At 45.6% G+C, this 20,509-nt stretch overlaps 1 protein-coding gene across 1 annotated transcript; it reads left to right on the forward strand.

Annotated features, from left to right (window-relative positions):
• The first annotated feature begins 492 nt into the window (after positions 1-492).
• Positions 493-17,900, forward strand: DCAF7 (DDB1 and CUL4 associated factor 7). Its single transcript, XM_036399062.2, has 7 exons — positions 493-930; positions 5,572-5,730; positions 6,046-6,157; positions 7,196-7,314; positions 10,329-10,538; positions 11,109-11,226; positions 11,727-17,900. Exons 1-7 carry the CDS (start codon positions 793-795, stop codon positions 11,897-11,899), a joined length of 1,029 nt encoding a protein of 342 aa, XP_036254955.1. The 5' UTR covers positions 493-792; the 3' UTR covers positions 11,900-17,900.
• The last annotated feature ends 2,609 nt before the right edge of the window (positions 17,901-20,509 follow it).

Below are 20,509 nucleotides of genomic sequence, written 5' to 3' on the forward strand. Positions count from 1 at the left end.
GGCTGGCAGAGCCCACCTGTGGTCAGGTCAAATAAACACCATAATTAACCTCTTGTTAATTAGAGATAAACCCGGGCCCGTCCGCCACTCGGCCGAGGCCGGATTCGAACTCGTGGCACACTCGAGAGCCTGAAGTGGCCCCACCCGCCTCGGGCTGGCGTGACTGACATCACTGCCAGCCAATCGATCACCGACAAGGGCTCAAGATCCCGCCTCCAGTCACTGCGACCCCGGGTAACCAATAAGATGTCGACAACGAGCGCGCCCGCCCTCCTGGACGGGGCCAAGCGCAGCCGTAGGTTACCCCAGCCAGAGCGCGAGCGTCCGTTTGGAGTGAAGGGCAAAATGACCAATAGAAAACCGAACCGGGCCGAGCGCACAGGCAGATTACCCAATAGGCAACCGACGCTCTAAATGACAGTCAAGGCATCCAACCCGCGTGCAGTGGGTGGGGCTCCCCGCGTGGCTTCCGTTCCCGTTGTGTGAGAGGCCGAGTCCCAAACGGCCTCAGCGCCGCTGCCGCCGCCGGGTCTGGGCCGGGACCGGGGGCCGAGCCGGGGCCTCCCCGTTCCCCCGGGGGGCCGAGCCGCGCTTCCCCCGCCGCTCCGAGAGCCGAGCCGAGCCTTCCCCGCTGCCCGACGCCCAGGGGGCCGTGCCGTGCCGTGCCTGCTCCGCTCCCCGTCCCGGGGGCCGCGCTGAGCCTCCCCCCTGCCCGCCCCGCCTCCCCGCTCGCTGCAGCCGGACCCGTCCGCTCGCTCCCCGGGCCAGGCCCGCGGCCCCCCCGGCCCAGCCATGTCGCTGCACGGGAAGCGGAAGGAGATCTACAAATATGAGGCGCCCTGGACCGTGTACGCCATGAACTGGAGCGTCCGGCCCGATAAGCGGTTCCGCCTGGCGCTGGGGAGCTTCGTGGAGGAGTACAACAACAAGGTGGGCAGCGGTGGGCGCAGGGACTGGGGCAAACGGGGGCTGGCCCGCCTCGTCCCGGGGCTGGGTGGGCGGGGGGCAGCTGAACAGAGCCGTCAGGTGCCCCCCGAAGTGCAGGCGCTGGACCAGGGTCGGGCTGGTCTCCTTCTGACGAGCCCTGGGTGCTGCTGATTTTGGGATAACGCTGCTGCAGGGATTCTCGTGACCTCCGATCGTCGGCATTAACGACTGGGTTGACTTCAGTCACATAAGCACCGTGTGCTGTGAGTTCTCTGTGGTGTAAAGAGCTGGGAACTAAAGGTGTGAGTATGAGATGAGTGTGGATGCTGCTGCTGTAGAAATAAAACGAGGTCTCCTGGCTTGGGCTTATCTGGCTTTTTGGTCAATACAAAGGAAAGTTCGTGGCCAGGACTGAGGTTTGTACATATATATGCATATAGATATAAAGAATCTACCGCAATTTGAGGAAGAACTTCTTTCCATGGAGGGTGGCAGAGCAGTGGAACAGGTTGGTCAAGCAGCTTGTGGAGTCTCCCTTTCTGGTGGCGTTCCAAACCCACCTGGATGTGTTCCTGTGTTACCTGATCCAGGTTACTCTGCCTGGAAAAGGGGATTGGACTGGATGAGCTGAGCTCCAGTCCTGCCCCTGCGATTCTGTGATGTACAGGGTGTCTGAGACTGTTGGAAATGTGCTGTTCTCATTGTACTTTCTTGCTGTGGAGGACTTGTGTTTGATAACTTTTCCATAAGTATATAAACCACTCTCAGTATTGATTCCTCAGTACTTTTCCCTGAGAACAAGGGTGTAATGAGGCATGAGATTGTGTCTTCAGTGTTTCCCTGCAAAGTGTAAGTGAAGAATGTCACACCGGTAACAGAGACTGCGTTCATCTCTCAGAACACATGTGCAGTCACTTCTGAACAACCTTCAAGGTGCTGGTCTGGTACAATGAATTACATAGAAATAGAGATGAGAAGATGGATGACGTTACAGAGCATCCTGAAATTTCTGTGAAACTGAAGGTTTGCCCATAGAGCTTGGTTTATGGCACGTAGCTTTGTCAAGGTGTTTAATGGAGATTGTGGAAAATACTGACTGGCTCTGTGCAAGGGTGTGGTGGCAGGGAGTGGCAGGGGTGACATCTCTTAGGGTGGTTAGGTCACTGCCCTCACAGCAATCCTCAATTTGGGCTTTGCTGAACACGTTGTGTAGTTCAGGCAGTGTGAGCCCTGTGTGAGAGTTGTGTCCTTTTCCTGGAGAGTGTTGTGCTTCTGGGAATGCTGCTGGGGACAGGCAGGGCCTGAGCTTGAAAACTTCCAGTTTGTTCAAAGACCAACTTGGAAACATTTTTGTAGTCTGTACTCTGAGAAGGTAAAAGGGCAAATCTGCTCACCCTGTCAGCCATCACATTAATGATGGGCTCTGGGGCACACAGACTGAAGCTGCTTGCCAAGACCTGTTTGAACCCCAGCGAGTTTTGTTTCAGCTTGTCCACCTTCCCTGATAAAATCACTGCTACAAGAAGACAGATGCCTTGCTCTGGATGGAGGAATTAAATAATTTGAGGTGGTGTTTCCTAAACTTCTTGGATTGGGAAGCAGCAGTGAGCCGCTGTAACCCTCATGGATCAGTGTCACAATGGGAGGGAGCAGTGTTCGTAGGTCTTGCTATTTAAAATGCTCCACATGCTCCTGGCTGTGGCTTCATGGACCAGGAGATATCTGTGGAAAACACCAGAAAAGGCTGATTTTTGGGATCTACCTGCAAGACAAAAGCGGAATCCAGTTCAGGAGGCAGCAGAGGTTGTGGTGTGCACAGCTCGCTCCCAGCACTGGAGCAGACGGACAGGTTCTGACCAGGTGCTCCCCAGATTTCCACCTCCTCCCAAGCAGTGCCTCAGACAAAGAGGCTTCAGGGCAGTCGTTCTGCCAGAAGGTCATTTGTTCTGTAAGATCTAGCAAAGAAAAATTGATTGAATGCTGGAGATTAATTGGTGCAGTGACATCTTTCTGATTGTACATGACCCTAAAATAATTGTGAAATGTCATTTTGGGTAGTTACTAATTAGATTAAAGTTTTGGGGGTTTTCAAACTACTGTGGACTTACTTCACTGTTCCTCCAACCATATAAGAAAAAGAAGCTGTTACCAAATTCTGCATCATTTAGTTCTGATTCTTTAGTATCAAGTTGGAGATAAATTCTAAAAAAATCCTAAGGAATGCTGATTAAAGGTGATTCTTTACTGACATGCACTGTTGCAATTATGCTTTATGTTGATAAGTGCTTGGATTATAATATGCTAAAATTAGATGTGGATTTTCCTATCTTCAAGTGTTGGAGCAACAAATAAATACTTAGCATTCCTAGTTAATGTCATGGCATAATCACAAAACCAGTTGAGACTGAACACACCAATTCTCATTTTCTCACTGGCAAGACTTAGAGGGAGATGTAGAATGGTTCAAATTGTAGCCAGACTGACAGTTCCTTTCCCATAGGCATTACTCCAGTCTTACCTGGGCTGGACCTGAGGCACTCCTTTGTGCAGCAGCATTCTTGCCTCCCTTGCAGAGGGGAGAGACAGGGCTCTGATATAATCAGCCTCCTAGAAAGAATTCCACCTTCCATCCCCTCGAGAGGATGAGTGGAGGGGTTCTGTAATGACTCTGTGTGGTCAAGTCCTGAGAGAAGAGTCCCGGCTCTGAATTTGCAGAGCTTGGAAGAGCAGAGCTTCTCCAGCTTTCCTCCTGCTCCCCCTGGCAGCTGCTCCAGCTCTGAGGGCTGGGCAGGCACCTGAGGTGGTGATAATAACAATTTCTGTTCCCTAACCCAGCCTGCACCTAAACATGTCAAAGATCAGAGATGCTGAATTGCTTCATCTTAAGGTCTGAGGAGGGGTTAAATGGGAATATGCAGTGCAGGAATATTTACATGAACACCAGTGAAAGGGGATATTTTGCTGTTTGAGATTTGCTTTTCTGGCGATCAGGATGTTGATTGCTTTGTGTAGGATTAATACATTCACGTTGAGTGGAAAACACCATAAGCAAAGGAGAAATGATAGAGGTCATTTGTCTTCTGTTCCTAACCTTGCCATAAGATTTTCTATCACCAAGGACAATGTGCTTCCTTTGTAAAATCTGCTTAGTACTCCTGATCCCTAAAGGAGTTAGAAAGCTATTTGTCAATCACTTTGGAAGTCTGGGAGATTTTTGACTGATTTATACTAGGGTGTGAAGGATAGTAAGGAGCAGTTGTAATAAAGAGAGGGCAAGACAGGCTGTATTTCAGTTTTTGGAAGCATACTTGGCTGCATCTTTTAGTGTTTGTTATGAGATGGAAAGGATGGAGCTTCTCATTGAGGGGGGGCAAGGCTCTGCATTTAAGAAAATCTCTAAATGAGCTCATAAAACCGCAAATTAATTAGATTTTAAGATCCACAGAAGCGTTTGTTGGTTTTCTGCTATGAGGGAAAAATATGATAAATTTCCCATCTAGCTGAAATGTGTAGTTGATTAGACAAATTGCTTATCCCAGGATAAGCATAAATTTAGGATTTTTTCAGATAAATATCTTAGAAAAAGTCCATTAAACTACTATTCCCAGGAGGAAGCTGCTATGTGGAAAGTACTAGGAAATTCCTACTGTGAGCAGCTTACAAACCAATTGCAGTGAGTCGTCCCCATAATGTTTGTGTTTGAGCAGCATTTCACACAGTGGGACTTTCATCCTGTTTGGGTCCTGTAGTCACTGCAGGTTAAACAAGTCCTCCCAGCACCCTTTGTTCTCTGTGCACTTTCTGACATGTCAATATTTTTCTAATAACATCATGTCTGGGACTTCAAGAATTCCTTCAGGTGCTGTCATGGCCAGGCTGTGTGGAGATAGTTTCTTGTTTGCTCTGTTTTGCATCATTCTCACAATGGGGCAAGTTTAGCCCTTCCCCCTGACACATCAAGGTGCAAAAATTCTAATTTGGGATTCAGTTACCTAGAATCTCTCAGCAGACCTGCTTTCTTGGTCTGTTCACACATTTGAATTACGTAACCGTTTTAGCTCCCCAATATTTTAAGTTTGAATTCTGGTTTACTTTCTTCCTCTCTGATGTGATTCATTGATGAGTTTTTCATGCACTTGTGACAGAACATTTTGGGTCATGTGGTGCTGAAAAAGCTTGCCAGCTGCCTGACATGATCCATCACAGTCTGCAAGGTTGTGGCCAAGAATTCCATGAAATTCACTTCAGTTATGCAAACTGCAGCTTGTTTTGCTCTCTGAAGATGACATTGTCAGCATCAGTTCAGTTAAGGATGAATTGGAATAATGTTTGTGCAGTTTAAGTGTGTGATTTAAACTGGGCTCTGTGATGTGGAAAAGAGAAGGGTGGTCTTTAATCCTTCAGCATTGGATTTCAGTTCATTTGGGATCATCTCTTCAAATCAAAGCACTGTATGATTATGGATATTCTCTTTACTTATATGCCCCAGCAGCACTTAATGATTCCTCATTTCATTGACATGATGATCCTTTTGTGTCGTCCTTGAGGTGACAGAAAATGTCCTGAAACACCCTCAGTCTTAATGCTGTCATTAGAAATGAGTATTTTGATTAAATGCTTTCTTTTAAAAATGGTTTCTCACAGGTGCAACTTGTTGGTTTGGACGAAGAGAGCTCAGAATTCATTTGCAGGAACACCTTTGATCACCCCTACCCCACCACAAAGCTGATGTGGATCCCAGACACCAAGGGAGTCTACCCAGACCTGTTGGCCACCAGTGGTGACTACCTGCGAGTGTGGAGGGTGAGTAAATCCTCCCTAGGAAAAGATGAACCATGAAAACTGAATTCTGTTATATATTGATCTCTTTTTCACTCAACACAAGATTTTCTTGACTGCAATAATGTGACTGTTTGAGGACTATAAGAGAAGCAGAATTATCATGGCAATTGCTGTTTTAATCAGCTTATTGAAAATGGAGCCGGTGGCTGTGTTTTCCAGAGCTTTAGGATGTAAAGCTGAGAGGAAAGAAACCTGGGATTAACTCCTAATGTTTTGTGCCAGGGGAACAGTCAGGTGATGTTGCTTTTGAAGTCAGATGTTTCATTTTCTCTGAAGGTGGGTGAAACTGAGACCCGGCTGGAGTGTTTGCTGAACAACAACAAGAACTCGGATTTCTGTGCTCCACTGACATCATTTGACTGGAATGAAGTGGATCCTTACCTGTTAGGTGAGACTGACAAAATGTTATGGTTTTGGCACACTTTTTAATCGAATCTGATAAAGTCTGGGCTGTAACTGCTGTTGTGTCACTGCATGTCCACTGGTTAATCTGATAATTAACCACAGACTGCATTGTAGAAACTGCTGTTGTTTTACATTAAAACATGAAAACAATCATCTCATGGGGGCTATTTTTTTTCATTGAAAGGTGCCCTGTTCAGTGCAGAGTGGTCACTCAGGTTGGACTAGGGACATTTGGGGATAGGGAGTCTTGGCCTTCAGGGCTGGTGAGCTGTTGCTGCAGTTCTGAGTAAGGATGCCCATCAGCTCTGTGACTTATTTCAGGGTGTTCTGGGGTGGATTTGAAACTGTGCACTGAGCTGTGTGTTTTGTGAAGCCATTTCAGCAGGAGGAGGAGAGCCAAGAGTCCTTGATTCAGTTGGAGGAGGGGGCTGAACACTTAAGGTTTAATTATAGCCTCCAGGAAAAATTGTGAATCCAGGATGACTGATGCAGGGGTTTGTTTCCCAGAAGGGAACAGCCATTTATGTCAGGGGGATTTGCCCAGAGATTAACAGTGATAATATGTCCTAGTAATTATTTACTACATTATTTATTTTTTTGTGTGTTACATGTCTCATCTCTTAAGAGCTTTACTGCTAACCCCACCTTCAGCCCACATCAGCAATCAATTAATAATAGCACACCATCAAAACACTGATTGAATTTGGGGTTTGGCACACACAAGAGATGTACAGGATGGGAAAGCTGATCTCAGAGTTGCATCAGGCTTTGGAATAGATTGAAGCAGACATGAGCTATTTACACTTGATTCCTGTGTGGAAGGCTATTTCTGCAGTTAAAAGGTTTGGGTCATTTAAATGCATGGAAGACTGCTGCCTGTTTGACATTCCTGATTTCGGTTCTATGCTGTTCTCGTGGCTATTTTGATCTGTAGATGTTGGGGGATGTTACATTAACCCAGGAAGCAATTAAATCATTTGTGACAATATTAATTTTGCTAATAGAAGTGGTTTTGTTTCAGGTACCTCTAGTATTGACACAACCTGCACTATTTGGGGTCTGGAGACAGGACAGGTTCTGGGAAGAGTAAATTTGGTGTCTGGCCACGTGAAGACCCAGCTTATTGCACATGACAAAGAGGTGAATGGGGGGTTTGATTGTTTACATTGCATCTTCTAAAAGCACTAGAAAAGGAACAGAACTTTTTTTTTTTTTCTTGAACAATTTAATGGTTCAAAAAGATCATTTATGTAAGTTTGTATACAGTTTTTCTAAAATTATACAGTTTTGAGTACCTAAATACTGCTGGCTATCAAAACAATTCTTTTTACTCATCATAGACTCTTGACTTAAGAACATGCTTGTTTTAACAGATTGTGCTTCTGAATATTGTAGCAAAATTAGCTAAAATATCAAATTAGATTTTAAATCAACTTCATATCAAAGGCAATAAACACCTCTTTTTGGCGAGTGGCTGAGTGTGGCATTCACATTCTCTGAAAAAATCTCTTTGCCCAGGATTTTTCTCCTGGGAAGCTGAGAAACCTCAGAGAAAAGGAAAACAATTCTTATCTCATTTGCTTCTCCTGTGTTTTGCTCATGTGGAATGTGTTTGGAGATTGTTTACCCACAGGTGATTGTTCCATTGCATTCTGGTGTGAGTTGTTTTGACTCATTGACCAATCAGGGCCAAACTGTGTTGAGGGTGCTAAAAAGATAATAATGATAAATAATAATAATAAAAGATAAAATAAATAAATAATAAAAGATAAAAAGACTTTTCAGAGTCACAAGTTTTCATTATTATCTTTTTAGCATTCAGTAAGCATCCATTCTGTATTCTTTAGTATAGTATTCTTTAATATAATATAGTATTACAAAGTACTAAATTAACCTTCTAAAAACACAAAATCAAATTCATCATTGCTAATTTCATGGAGGCATTCCCTGCAAATACAATAGCTGAGCAGTTGCAGGGAGAATGCAGCACTGGGGGGCTGTGCCGGGTGTCAGCTGTCCAGAGCAGGACCTGTTCATGGATACAAACCACAGTAACACTGCAGCTCCCTGGCAGTAAAGGCCTGCCAGGATCAACTGTTGCCTTGGCTCCCTGTATCTGGTGACCTGGGCAGAATTTTCTGGTGCTGTGAAGTACAAGTACTTGTTGCACAACTTACACAATTTTTTTGTGCCATGATGTACCAGGTGTCAGCTGTGCTGTGTCACAGACATCTTTTATGAAAAATCCTTTCCTTAAGAATTTTTTCTCCTAAGAAGCTGAGAAGCCTCAAGAACAAAATGTAAACAATGATTATCTGCTGCTGTAGAATACAACAGGTGGAGCTGTGATTGGTCTCATGTAGTTGTTTCTAATTAATGGCCAATCACAGTCCAGCTGTCTGGACTGTCTCGGTCAGTCACAAGCCTTTGTTATCATTCCTTTTCTATTCTTAGCCAGCCTTCTGATGAAATCCTTTCTTCTATTCTTTTAGTATAGATTTAATATAATATATATCATAAAATAATAAATCAAACCTTCTGAAACATAGAGTCAACATTCTCATCTTTTCCCTCATCCTAAGTCCCCTGCAAACACCACCACAGTGCTGTGTTGTGCCGGGTGTCAGCTGTGCCATGCCAGGTGTCAGCTGTGCTGTGCTGTGCCGTGCCAGGTGTCAGCTGTGCCATGCCAGGTGTCAGCTGTACTGTGCTGTGCTGTGCCAGGTGTCAGCTGTACTGCACCGTACTGTACTGTGCCATGCCGTGCCAGGTGTACTGTGCTGTGTGAGGTGTCAGCTGTACTGTGCTGTGCTGTGCCGGGTGTCAGCTGTGCCATGCCATGTGTCAGCTGTGCTGTGCCGTGCCAGGTGTCAGCTGTGCCATGCCAGGTGTCAGCTGTGCCATGCCAGGTGTCAGCTGTGCTGTGCCAGGTGTCAGCTGTGCCATGCCAGGTGTCAGCTGTACTGTGCTGTGCTGTGCCAGGTGTCAGCTGTACTGCACCGTACTGTGCTGTGCCATGCTGTGCCAGGTGTACTGTGCTGTGTGAGGTGTCAGCTGTACTGTGCCAGGTGTCAGCTGTACTGTGCTGTGCCGTGCCAGGTGTCAGCTGTACTGCACCGTACTGTGCTGTGCCATGCTGTGCCAGGTGTACTGTGCTGTGTGAGGTGTCAGCTGTACTGTGCTGTGCCGTGCCAGGTGTCAGCTGTGCCATGCCAGGTGTCAGCTGTGCTGTGCCAGGTGTCAGCTGTGCCATGCCAGGTGTCAGCTGTACTGTGCTGTGCTGTGCCAGGTGTCAGCTGTACTGCACCGTACTGTGCTGTGCCATGCCATGCCAGGTGTACTGTGCTGTGTGAGGTGTCAGCTGTACTGTGCTGTGCTGTGCCATGCCAGGTGTCAGCTGTACTGTGCTGTGCTGTGTGAGGTGTCAGCTGTACTGTGCTGTGCTGTGCCATGCCAGGTGTCAGCTGTACTGTGCTGTGCCGTGCCAGGTGTCAGCTGTGCCGTGCCAGGTGTCAGCTGTACTGTACTGTATTGTGCCAGGTGTCAGCTGTGCCATGCTGTGCCATGCCAGGTGTCAGCTGTACTGTGCCAGGTGTCAGCTGTGCTGAACTGTCCTGTGCCATGCCAGGTGTCAGCTGTGCCATGCTGTGCCATGCCAGGTGTCAGCTGTGCTGTACTGTATTGTGCCAGGTGTCAGCTGTGCCATGCTGTGCCATGCCAGGTGTCAGCTATGCTGTGCCGTGCCAGGTGTCAGCTGTGCCATGCTGTGCCATGCCAGGTGTCAGCTGTGCTGTGCCAGGTGTCAGCTGTGCCATGCTGTGCCGTGCCAGGTGTCAGCTGTACTGTACTGTATTGTGCCAGGTGTCAGCTGTGCCATGCTGTGCCGTGCCAGGTGTCAGCTGTGCAGTACTGTATTGTGCCAGGTGTCAGCTGTGCCGTGCTGTGCCGTGCCAGGTGTCAGCTGTGCCATGCTGTGCCGTGCCAGGTGTCAGCTGTGCCGTGCCAGGTGTCAGCTGTGCTGAACTGTCCTGTGCCATGCCAGGTGTCAGCTGTGCCGTGCTGTGCCGTGCCAGGTGTCAGCTGTGCCGTGCCAGGTGTCAGCTGTGCCATGCTGTGCCATGCCAGGTGTCAGCTGTGCCGTGCTGTGCCCACAGGTGTACGACATCGCCTTCAGCCGCGCGGGCGGCGGCAGGGACATGTTCGCCTCGGTGGGCGCCGACGGCTCGGTCAGGATGTTCGACCTGCGGCACCTGGAGCACAGCACCATCATCTACGAGGACCCCCAGCACCACCCGCTGCTGCGCCTCTGCTGGAACAAGCAGGACCCCAACTATCTGGCCACGATGGCCATGGATGGCATGGAGGTGAGGCAGCAGCTCCTCTCCCCTGGCTGCTGATGGTGGTTTGTGTTCTGGGGCAGGTGGCCTGACACTAATTTACACCCCGGGATTTATGGTAAGGGGCAGCATCAGTACCTGAAGTATGATTAAGGACCAGTTCTTAGTGCACTGAGGAGTTAAAGAAGTGACTTTGGCGTTATAAACTTGAGCTTTATGGCTTGTATATATTTCAGCTGATTTTTAAGAGGAGTCTGTGAGCAGCTGGGCAATAATTTTCACCTAATATCTTTGAGTCACTTTGTTCTTTCCCAGTCCAGCTTTGGTTTGTTACCAAGGCTGCTTCAGGGAAGCACAGTTTGTTTGCCACTGTGGCCTAACTCACAAGACCCCTGTGAAGTCTGACTTCTTTTGAGACACATGGCACACTGACCAGCTGGAAGCTGTTCTTTAGGAGCAGGGCTTACTTGCCTACCACATCCTTTAGGAAAGAGCCATGTTTATAGCCTTACCTCAAAATATCTTGTATTTGGAATAAATTAATTTTAAAAAATGCACTTTATTAATGTAGCTGGGTTTTTTGGTTTTTTTCTGAAGGTTGTGATTCTAGATGTCAGAGTTCCCTGCACCCCTGTTGCCAGGTTAAACAACCACAGAGCATGTGTAAATGGAATTGCCTGGGCACCTCACTCTTCCTGCCACATCTGTACAGCAGGTAAGTGTGACCTCCAGGGGAATCTTGGAGTCCTCTACTGCATTTGCAAAATCCTCTTCATCCTTAAGTATATGTAATTCTCTGCCTGCCTTTTGCTGAAGAATACTTGCAATTTAGAAGCTCTTTATTAGGTGACTTTCCCAAAATGTTACAGAAATAGACACCTACTGGAGTGATGAGACCAGTGCCCAAACTGTGCATCAGCTCTGGCTAACCTCCTGTTATTTTAATGCTCCTTAGTTTTTTTGTAATGCAGTTCTTAAATGTTTTCTGCTGTTTATGGGTTCCACTGGTCATTCATTTATCAGCTCTGTCTTGGATAATGTATCATGATCCAAGTTTGTTTTGTTAGAGCATAATGGTGTTGCTGTGTCTGGCTTGAATATGGATCAGGACTGGACCAGCCATGTCTTAGCTGGCTCTCAGGCTCTAGGCCTGTAGTGGGCACATGTGGAGATGCTGTTTCACTGACTGTACCTGCATTTGTTGTCTGTGTGCAGCGGATGATCACCAGGCTCTCATCTGGGACATCCAGCAGATGCCTCGTGCCATTGAGGACCCCATCCTGGCCTACACAGCCGAGGGAGAGATCAACAATGTACAGTGGGCATCCACCCAGCCAGACTGGATAGCCATCTGCTACAACAACTGCCTGGAGATCCTCAGAGTCTAACTTTGCAGCTTGGTGCACAGTGAGGCAGGGCTGTGTCCTCCCCCCTCCCCTCTAAAGTAAGAACACCACCAGTCAAGTGGCCAGTATCTGTTGTTGCTTTGCATCTGCTGTTACAAGAAACTGTTACAAGAATGGATGGCAGGGGTCTCCTGTCTCTCAAGAACTCTAAAATGCAGAGACGTGCTGAGCCTCTTGGAACTTCTGGGTTCTGGTTTTCTTGTGAAATTCCTTTTTTCCCCTCAGTAAAAGTTCTGTATATTTGTTTGTTGACTGTATTAATAAGCTTGCAGGCTTTTAAGTTGCTGCATATGTCCATGTGTTTGTCAGCCAGCTGAGGCAGCACATCCACCAGTTTAATAGATGCAGGTGCAAAACAAGGTGGGGGGAAAAAGACAGTGATGTTAACGGCCACCTTGGCAGGAATCTTTATCATTTCTGTTGTTGCTGCCTCTAAACTGTTTAAACGTTTGTATGGTTTTTATATATTGGGCTAACTTTCTATTGAGTAAGGTTTTTCTCCCTAATTCTTACTTTTGATATGTGATCCACTTCCATATGTCCAAAGCAGGACCTGTTCATGGATACAAACCACAGTAACACTGCAGCTCCCTGGCAGTAAAGGCCTGCCAGAATCAACTGTTGCCTTGGCTCCCTGCATCTGGTGACCTGGGCAGAATTTTCTGGTGCTGTGAAGTACAAGTACTTGTTGCACAATTTCTTTACACTTTTCTGATGCTCAAGGCAGTTGTTACTATGGTAGGTCTTATTTTTAAATTCTAACTGAGTTTGTGTGTATCCTGCAGTCGTGTTAGCAAACAGAGCAGTGATAGGTTGAGAAAGAAGATCTGTGCATGACGTGAGCTCCCAGGAGGTAAACAATTCCTGAAGAAATGTATTTGTAATGGGCTTGGGATTGACACTTCCAAATTATTCCCCTTGGAAGACTTACCTTATCTAAATCAAAATAAAATGGTTTCACACTTTGTAGCTTGCTTGATTGGCAAATAATGTGAGCAAGATTTTGTGGTCAGGCTGTACTTCAGAGGTAGTGTTTGGCCTGTGTTCCTAGGAGGTCTTGAAGGGAGCAAAAAAGCAATCTTTTTGTGAAGTGTATTTGCTTTATACTGCCAGGTCTTGTTGAATGAACAAGACAAGTCAGAAAAACTGCTCTGCTATCCAAAAGAAAGCTGTTTTTTTGAAAGAAGTTACTCCCTAATGTGATGCACAAAGGTGGATCTGGAAGGAAAGAACCTGTGCCATTGAGGCCAAGGTTTGGCATTTGTCATCCTCCTGACTTTGGGGGATGTGCCAGAGGGCTTCTGTTTGGAATAGTGATCACTCTGCAATAATACTGTTCAATGAAAGCTGAATGCATTAGGCAAGATAAAAATCCTTGTTGGAGTCTTACTGTAACACAGGTCCTGTGCTGAAGGCTCTGCAGTTCCCTGATGAAGACATGACAGCCAGAAGTGCTCTGGAAGGTGTGCAGCCCAGTTTCTATGTAAATGTCAGAAACCATCAAAATTCTTTCCACCTAATGAGTATTCACCTGCAACTGGAGGCAGATTATAAATAGCAGGACACTGGCAAACTTGCATCTTGTCAGTTTATGCAGGAAAGGCAAGTTGGGAAAGCAGTTGCTGTGGAACACTGAAGCTGACACTGAGAACACTGTCAAATACAGAACAGAATCTGCAAAGTTTTGTCATTCTGGACATAGAGAAATACTCTTCTGCAGGCTGCTTCTCACCGTGGAGCTCAGAAAAGCATTGCCTCAGGAATTTGATAGGAATTCATTAGGGGCAGCTGTATTCCATCATTCCTTTTGATAGCAGAGAAGCAGGAGACCAACACTGTGCAAGCTGCTGTTTTGTCAGTGTGTTCAGTTGTGGGATTTCTGACAAAGCTTGATTTGACTTGAAGGTCAATTTTTCTTATTAGCAGCACTACTGAGAGTAGTGTGTTCCACAGGCAGGCTTTAGCTAGATGTCAGAGCAGTGTTAGCCAAACCATCACTTTCTGCAATAGCACTTCATCTGAAACTGGAAAAAACTTACATAGGATGAAGCAAAAATTGGGGTTTTCTTAGCAGGAGTGGCTAATGGCATTCACAGCTTTAGGAGTCATCTGAAATACGTTCACAGGCTTGTCATGCTCTGTTTAATTACTAATGGCAGGCAAGAGGTGCTGTTACTGAGAGGGAACTACCTGCAATGTTCGTGCTTTCCATGTCCCCTTTTTGCTTCAAAGCTTATTCCTGTACAGATGGCATGAGTCAAAGATGAGTGCTAAGATAATGAGAGCCTGTATAAAGGAACTCATGGTCTGAATAGCCAGGTAGATTCTGCTTCTGTTGGAAATCAGTCCTGTTAGGGACCTAAAGAGGACCCAGTGTCAGTTCTTGCATCCATGAAACCGATGGAAGTCTGTTTGTGAAATTGTGTACTTATTCCAAATGCATCAAAGGCAAGTGAAGGAATCTTGGAGACTCCAGTGGATTCTAAATAAAGCCTATATCCTGTTGTTTTTTTAGCCAGTTGGGATACCTTCTGGATCTACAGCATATTGCTTTGGGCATAATCCATTGTCATTCTTCACAAGAAATTACATTTAAAATCACTAGAGACTGTTTTGGCACAGGGAAATAATACTTAAAATAACTTCAAAGATGTCACTTGAAAGGTTAATGAGTGAAAAGACATGAAAATCCTCATGGGTGAGATGTTCTGTAGTGCAAATGGCACTTCTATATAGAAAAGGAAGGGAAAGACTTTTGTGCCCTTTTGCCAGCAGCTGCTGACCCAGTGCCAGGGAGGGAATGCTCTGCTTGGTGTTTGTTTGTGTGCAAGATAAAACAAACCCTGACACTTGTCCCTGGGGCCTGTGAATTGAAATATACAGATTATCATAATTCCCCTGTTTGACACTCAATTACGTAGGGTGTGAAGCCCCCATAAGCATTATTTTTTCCCAAAGCTCATGGAAATAAATACTTTGATACTCAATTTCTGTTATTTGGTGCTTACTGCACAAGCAGAGGATGCAGAACAACTGCTTGCAAATACCTCATGTTTTTTGAGTAGAAAGTAACATTAAGGGAAGAGTGAACACAGGTGAGGTGAGCAAAGCAGAAAAGCATGTGCTGTTGTTGGTAGAGGCCAGCCTGGTTCTGGGACAGAAATCATTCCGAGTTAGGAAGTTCTGTATCACTTCTCCAGTTGATTAATTCAAGAGACTAAACTATTGTTTGGTTGTTATGTTCTGTTTAAACCAAGCTTTCCACAGATTCCTACTATTATGTGGGCAACCTGCTGGCTCTCAGCCAGGAGCTGTTGATGATGTAAGATTTGTTAGGGTGGTGAAAAACCTGCAGTTAACAAGTTGAATGTTGATTTAGTGTGTAGTGTGCCAGCTCTGTGAACTGTCTCAATGAGGAGGGCCATGGTAGCTTGCATCTGTGGGAATTGTACTTGTGTGTGCAGGGATTTAAAAGGCAAGGATTTGAGTGCTTTGACAATCTATTTAGAAAGAAAACACAGTGGTTTCAAATAATATGAAAGGAGACTGCTAAAACAGGTTGTTTCTTATGGAACCTTGAAATGTATTTAACGGGGGAGGCATTGCCTCTCATAAGTCAAAGTTAATGATCCTTTCAAAACTCAGCAGTAATTACTCTACTGAATGTTCTGGATAATAGTGAAAAGCTCTATTTTTGCCTCGTGGTGCAATGAGAAGCTGCCTCAGTCTGTAGATCACAGCCTGCCAGGGACCAGGTGAGGAATTCACAGATGTTCTCGTGCTTGTTGTCAATGAGAATAAGGAGCTGAGTGTGTCCATTTTGTTCTCTTGCAGATGGCACTTTAACAAGTATATTTTTGGTAAGATTAGGAGGAGAGTGGTCTTTTCCTTGTAGGGTAGGTATTTGTGTTGTGTAGAAAATGTTAAATAACGACTGTCACCAAAATCCTAAACTGGGGATGTCGTGGACCCTCACTTGTTTTTACTGAAAGCCAAAAATATGAGCACTTGACAAGGCTGTAAATGTTAAACTGAAGCTTCATGTTCTGAGACTGACACTGTCCTGTAAGGGCAACCCAAGGGATGTGCTGCTGCATGTCCCCCAGAGAGTCCTTTTTGTTTAGGAACTTCGTGGTGTTTGGGAATCCTCTTCTTTACCATCAGAGCACGATGATGACAGTGCTGGGTTGGTTGTGTAGGGATGTGCCTGAAGTCTTTGGATAACTTGAATTTTGTGAGAGAGAAACTGCAGCTGCTGCCTGGGAATTCACACAGCCTGAGCCATTGAACTGACCCGCTGGTTAGTGGTGTTTTAACCCTTTCCAGACACACTGGGAAGAGTGGACAGCAGCACAGCCAAGCTCAGGGCTCAGCAGGCTGCACAGTTCCAGTCCCATCCAAGTACTCAAGGGCTGAGTTTTCCCACTGCTGGTAGCAAAGTGGTTCCACCACCTCAAATGCCCAGTTATCCTGTCAGGTAACACAAATTCTCTCCAACGTGTGTTTCCTGCTTTCTGCTCTCACAGCAAGCCTGTACCTGCTGTTCTGTGGACATGGAAAGCAATGAGCAAGTCACTGTCAGCTCTGCCCCAGTTTCTCTTGATCTTTGCAGGGAGTCCAGGGAATTAATTGTATGTGGCACTTAAAGAGCACTTTCTGATGCAGCTGTACTTCCCCTGCTTACCCAAGAAGAGTCAGAAATGTTTCGTTCTTGAGGGTATTGAGGAGAGTTTAGGATGCCCCTGACTCGATTTGTTTTCTGGAAGGGATCTCCAGAAGTTCCAATCAGCACCTTTCACCAGCAGTAAAAAGAACAGTAATTAGAAATGCAGCTAAATACCAGTCACTGAAGGCTCATCTGGTGATTCATGGCAGACACCAGGTGCAAAGGGACTTGTGAGAGTTGCTGCTGCCTGTTTCAGGTGACAAGTGTGTCTGCCAAGGACCTCAGTGGCCTTTTGTGCAGCCTCTGATACTCAGCATCAAGCAAGAATTTCCACAGTCATAAAAAAATTATCTCAGTGGCTTCCATCAAGCTGGTTTCTTTATAGGAAATCTAAGAAAATTAAGGAGAAAAAAGCTACTTAATGACAAAATACTGTGGCCATGTGCAGCTGTAAACCTGTGGTCCAGCTCCCATTCCTTGGAGTTTGCTTTCCATGGGCAACAAATGCAACTCCAGCCCCTCTTAGTGCTGAGGGTGGGTCTGTGGGATCTTAGCAAGGCAGAAAGGCAAGAACCAGAGCAGGACAGAGTCCCAGTGCAGCTGGAAAAAGATCTGTTGCTTTTTTTGACAACTTGGGAAATAGGAATTACGAAATCTACTATTTAAAAATAGCCTTTTTTTAACCCTTGGGTTTGCTAGCAGTGTAAAATGTAATTTAAATCCATTGCGCCGAAGCGTTTTTGTTACCAGTAGCCGAGTAGGAGATTCTACTTTTAGGTGTGTTTTCCCTTCTGCTCTTCCCATTCACGGTCCTGTTGTGGTAATTTCCTGAAGGTGTAATCTTTGTAGCATGATTGTACAAACATCCATATGAGATTCCTGACTTCTTGTTCTCACTAGAGTATGTTAAAGCAATAGTAATTTTACTTCTGTCCTTTTCTCCACCTGCAACTTCGCTACTATTCTGTCCTAGAGGAGTCCCAGTATCCTGCTATTCAACAGACATATATTGTTGACATGGATAACTGCAGTGTCCCTATATTCCTTTATTTTTATGGAGAAAATATAAAAGGGTTTGTTACAATGGATTTTAACACCTGAGTCATGGAACCATATTGTTGAAACTGTAAATTTTAAGGCAATTTTCTGAACTCGCTTGAAAGTGGAATGTTGCATCCTTTTATGCTATTTCCTGCTTCCTATGTAGTTTTATTCAGATTTTTTAACCTTCTTTCTAAGTTTCGGCCTCCTGTGTATTAGGTACAGTATTTTCTGCCTTTCATACTTTGTAATAAAAATGGAACATTTGTAGATTGACTGCAGTTTCCTGTGTGATGAGTGAAAACCTGGGAGGAGCAGGGAACCACAAAGACCCTTCCTTCCTTCTGTGTGGACTTGGTTGCTGTAAGAGGAGGCTGATTGCTTTGCCTTGCCTCTGCAAAGCTGGTGAAGTATATTGATCCCTCATCCTACAAATACCCAACCAAACTTGATCATTTCAGCTACTCCTAAGTTGCAAGTTTCCCCAAATACATTATTAGGAGCCCAGCCACGACAGAACTCCCAACAGAATGGTTAATGCAGCTGTACATTAAATATTTGCTTCCTTAAAAATCTGCTGCAGGGTCCGTGCATCCCAGTGTTGTTTCTGCTCATGTTTTCCAACATTTGTTTCTTCCTTGCACAAAAAAATGGGAATTATCTGCTGTGTGCTTTTGTTTTTAAGACGAGGGGAAGAGGGATTTTTTTTTTGAGTTCAAATAATTAGTCTCTGAGGGATTTTGAATATAGGCAAAGTGTAAACAAAGCAATTGGGCACTTGTGTAGCTGTAAGTCTCTCCTGGGCAGGGTGACCTCTCTTAAAGGGTGTTTTTTCCACACACTCAGTCACTGCTGTCGTGTCTGGAACTGGGGCCAAGAGGAGAATAGTGTGGCAGAGCTTGGAAATTTGTACCTTGGGCCTTGGCAAGCAGGACTGATGACTTCCCTAAGTATTTAGATTCAATCTAGTTCAACTAAATGCTTGGATTTCTTTCTAATTCTTTGTGTACTTTGAAATAAAAGCTTATTAAGCTTCATGACCACATCTTTGCCTGCAAAGATGCTGCAGTGATTTTTTAAGCTATATATGGACTTTGTGTTAGTAACTCCTGCTCAGAAAAAAATACTTTCTTTCTAAGAATTGTTTGTCTTTCACCCTAGAAATGCATCTGCATCCTCACAGATTATTTTGGTCCGTGGATTCGTGCTTTGGGATGCTCCAGAGAAACTTTCTCAGCTGCCACTATGGTGGAAGGAGGCAGCTTGTGCAAATTGGAGCAGTGCAAAAAGTGGTGGAGTGGTGGATAATGGGTGAAGCAGGTTGCCTGTCAGCGTGGCAAAACAGGAGGAATGGAGGTAGAAAAAAAGATGAGAGGGGTTCTGCCTTTTGTAAATATTATGGACCAGCCAACATCTGGCACAGCTGTCTTGCTCTGTGACCATGGTTCTGATACCAGCTGTAAGTGAAAAGCACATAATTAATCAGCAATCAGGCAAGGGCTCGAAAATACTTGAAAGAAACCCTCTGTGGTAACACAATGCACAGCAATAGCTGCAGAGAAAAAGTGGCCACTGAGATTATTCTGGGGCCTGTGACTGGAAGACACATTTAATTTTGAGCTTTTTCATTCGTGCTGTTTTAGAAACAGTCCAGACTGTCAGCTCATATAATATTTTTAATCTTCTTCCTCCCCTTCCTTCTCTAATTTTGCCATTCCAAAGGCAGAGCAGCTTCTGGTTTTTCAGCAGCTTCAGAGCCCCCTCTGCTGGAATGCTGCTGGCAGCCAGGCCCAGCCCTGGGCCACGGGACAGGTCCAGGTGCCCACCTGCTCCTCCCGGCTGGGAAAGGCTCTTGCAGGTGTGTTTTACAGGAGTTTCACATGATTCATGTCTCTGCTGGGAGAGAGATGCATTTGGGCCCATATTTATCCTGCCATGCTGTCCTAGAGTTGGGAAATGATGACAGTGTTCCATTCGCTTTGCTTTCAAAGCTGAGAGAACAACAAGGAGTTTTTAGGAGAGACAGAACTGCCTGGGATTCATGAGATTATTCTTACATCTGCTGAAGACAGTGCAGAACCCTTTCATGCATCCTTTGAAGAGAGGATGCCCCATCCCTGGCAGTGTCAGGCCAGGCTTGATGGAGCTTGGAGCACCCTGGGACAGTGAGAGGCGTCCCTGCCATGGCAGGGCTGGCAAAGATGGGATTTAAGGTCCTTCCAACCCAAAGCATTGAAGGATTCTCCGGTTCTGTTTACAGGGTTTCTCCTCCTCACTCCCTTCTGTGGCTCTGGAGTCCAAGATGTAGAATAAGGAAGTTTTGGCATGGGACAAGGCTCAGCCTGGAGCCTGCTCTGCTCCCCAGGAAGGATGTGTCTACCTAAACAAGAAGGGAAGCAGGAAGGAAAGAAGAAATAGTACATCTGATAGCAAGGAAAAGGGGCTCTTTCAGTCAGGTATGCTTCAGAAAATGGAAATACTACCACAATAGAAAACAAGATGATGGCATGGTGATTAAGACACTAGGAAAAGGTGCCAAGAGCTAAATCCCAAAGGTCTACTCCAGACTTCCTGTGTAACTTCTAACAAGTCACTGTCTCTCTGCGCAATGCCCTTAAGTCCCTAAAATAGGGATTACACTTCCTTTTCTTAGTTGATGCTGCGTGACAGCGTTAAAGAATTGGGCCTTGTAAAGTTCATTTCAAAGAAATGGGCTGACTGGAAACAGAGCAGCTCCTGGAGAGTCTCTGTGAATATCTTTACTGATGATTTTACATTAAATGAATAAATTCAAGAATTAAGTCTGTTCTGCAGCTGCTGTTTACAGGAGTGAAGCTTCTCTGCTGGAAAGCTGCAGCTTTGGAAGGATGTGGACAATCTGGGTG

The sequence above is a fragment of the Molothrus ater genome, chromosome 27, assembly GCF_012460135.2.
Source record: "Molothrus ater isolate BHLD 08-10-18 breed brown headed cowbird chromosome 27, BPBGC_Mater_1.1, whole genome shotgun sequence".
NCBI lineage: Eukaryota > Metazoa > Chordata > Aves > Passeriformes > Icteridae > Molothrus > Molothrus ater.

What these genes read in the sequence shown, in the direction of transcription:
- DCAF7 (XM_036399062.2), top strand. Translation starts at nt 793, where the DNA reads ATGTCGCTGCACGGGAAGCGGAAGGAGATCTACAAATATGAGGCGCCC. An exon ending in AGTGGATCCTTACCTGTTAG is followed by an intron (nt 6,158 to 7,195) that starts GTGAGACTGACA and finishes GTTTTGTTTCAG; the next exon opens with GTACCTCTAGTATTGACACA. An exon ending in TTATTGCACATGACAAAGAG is followed by an intron (nt 7,315 to 10,328) that starts GTGAATGGGGGG and finishes CTGTGCCCACAG; the next exon opens with GTGTACGACATCGCCTTCAG.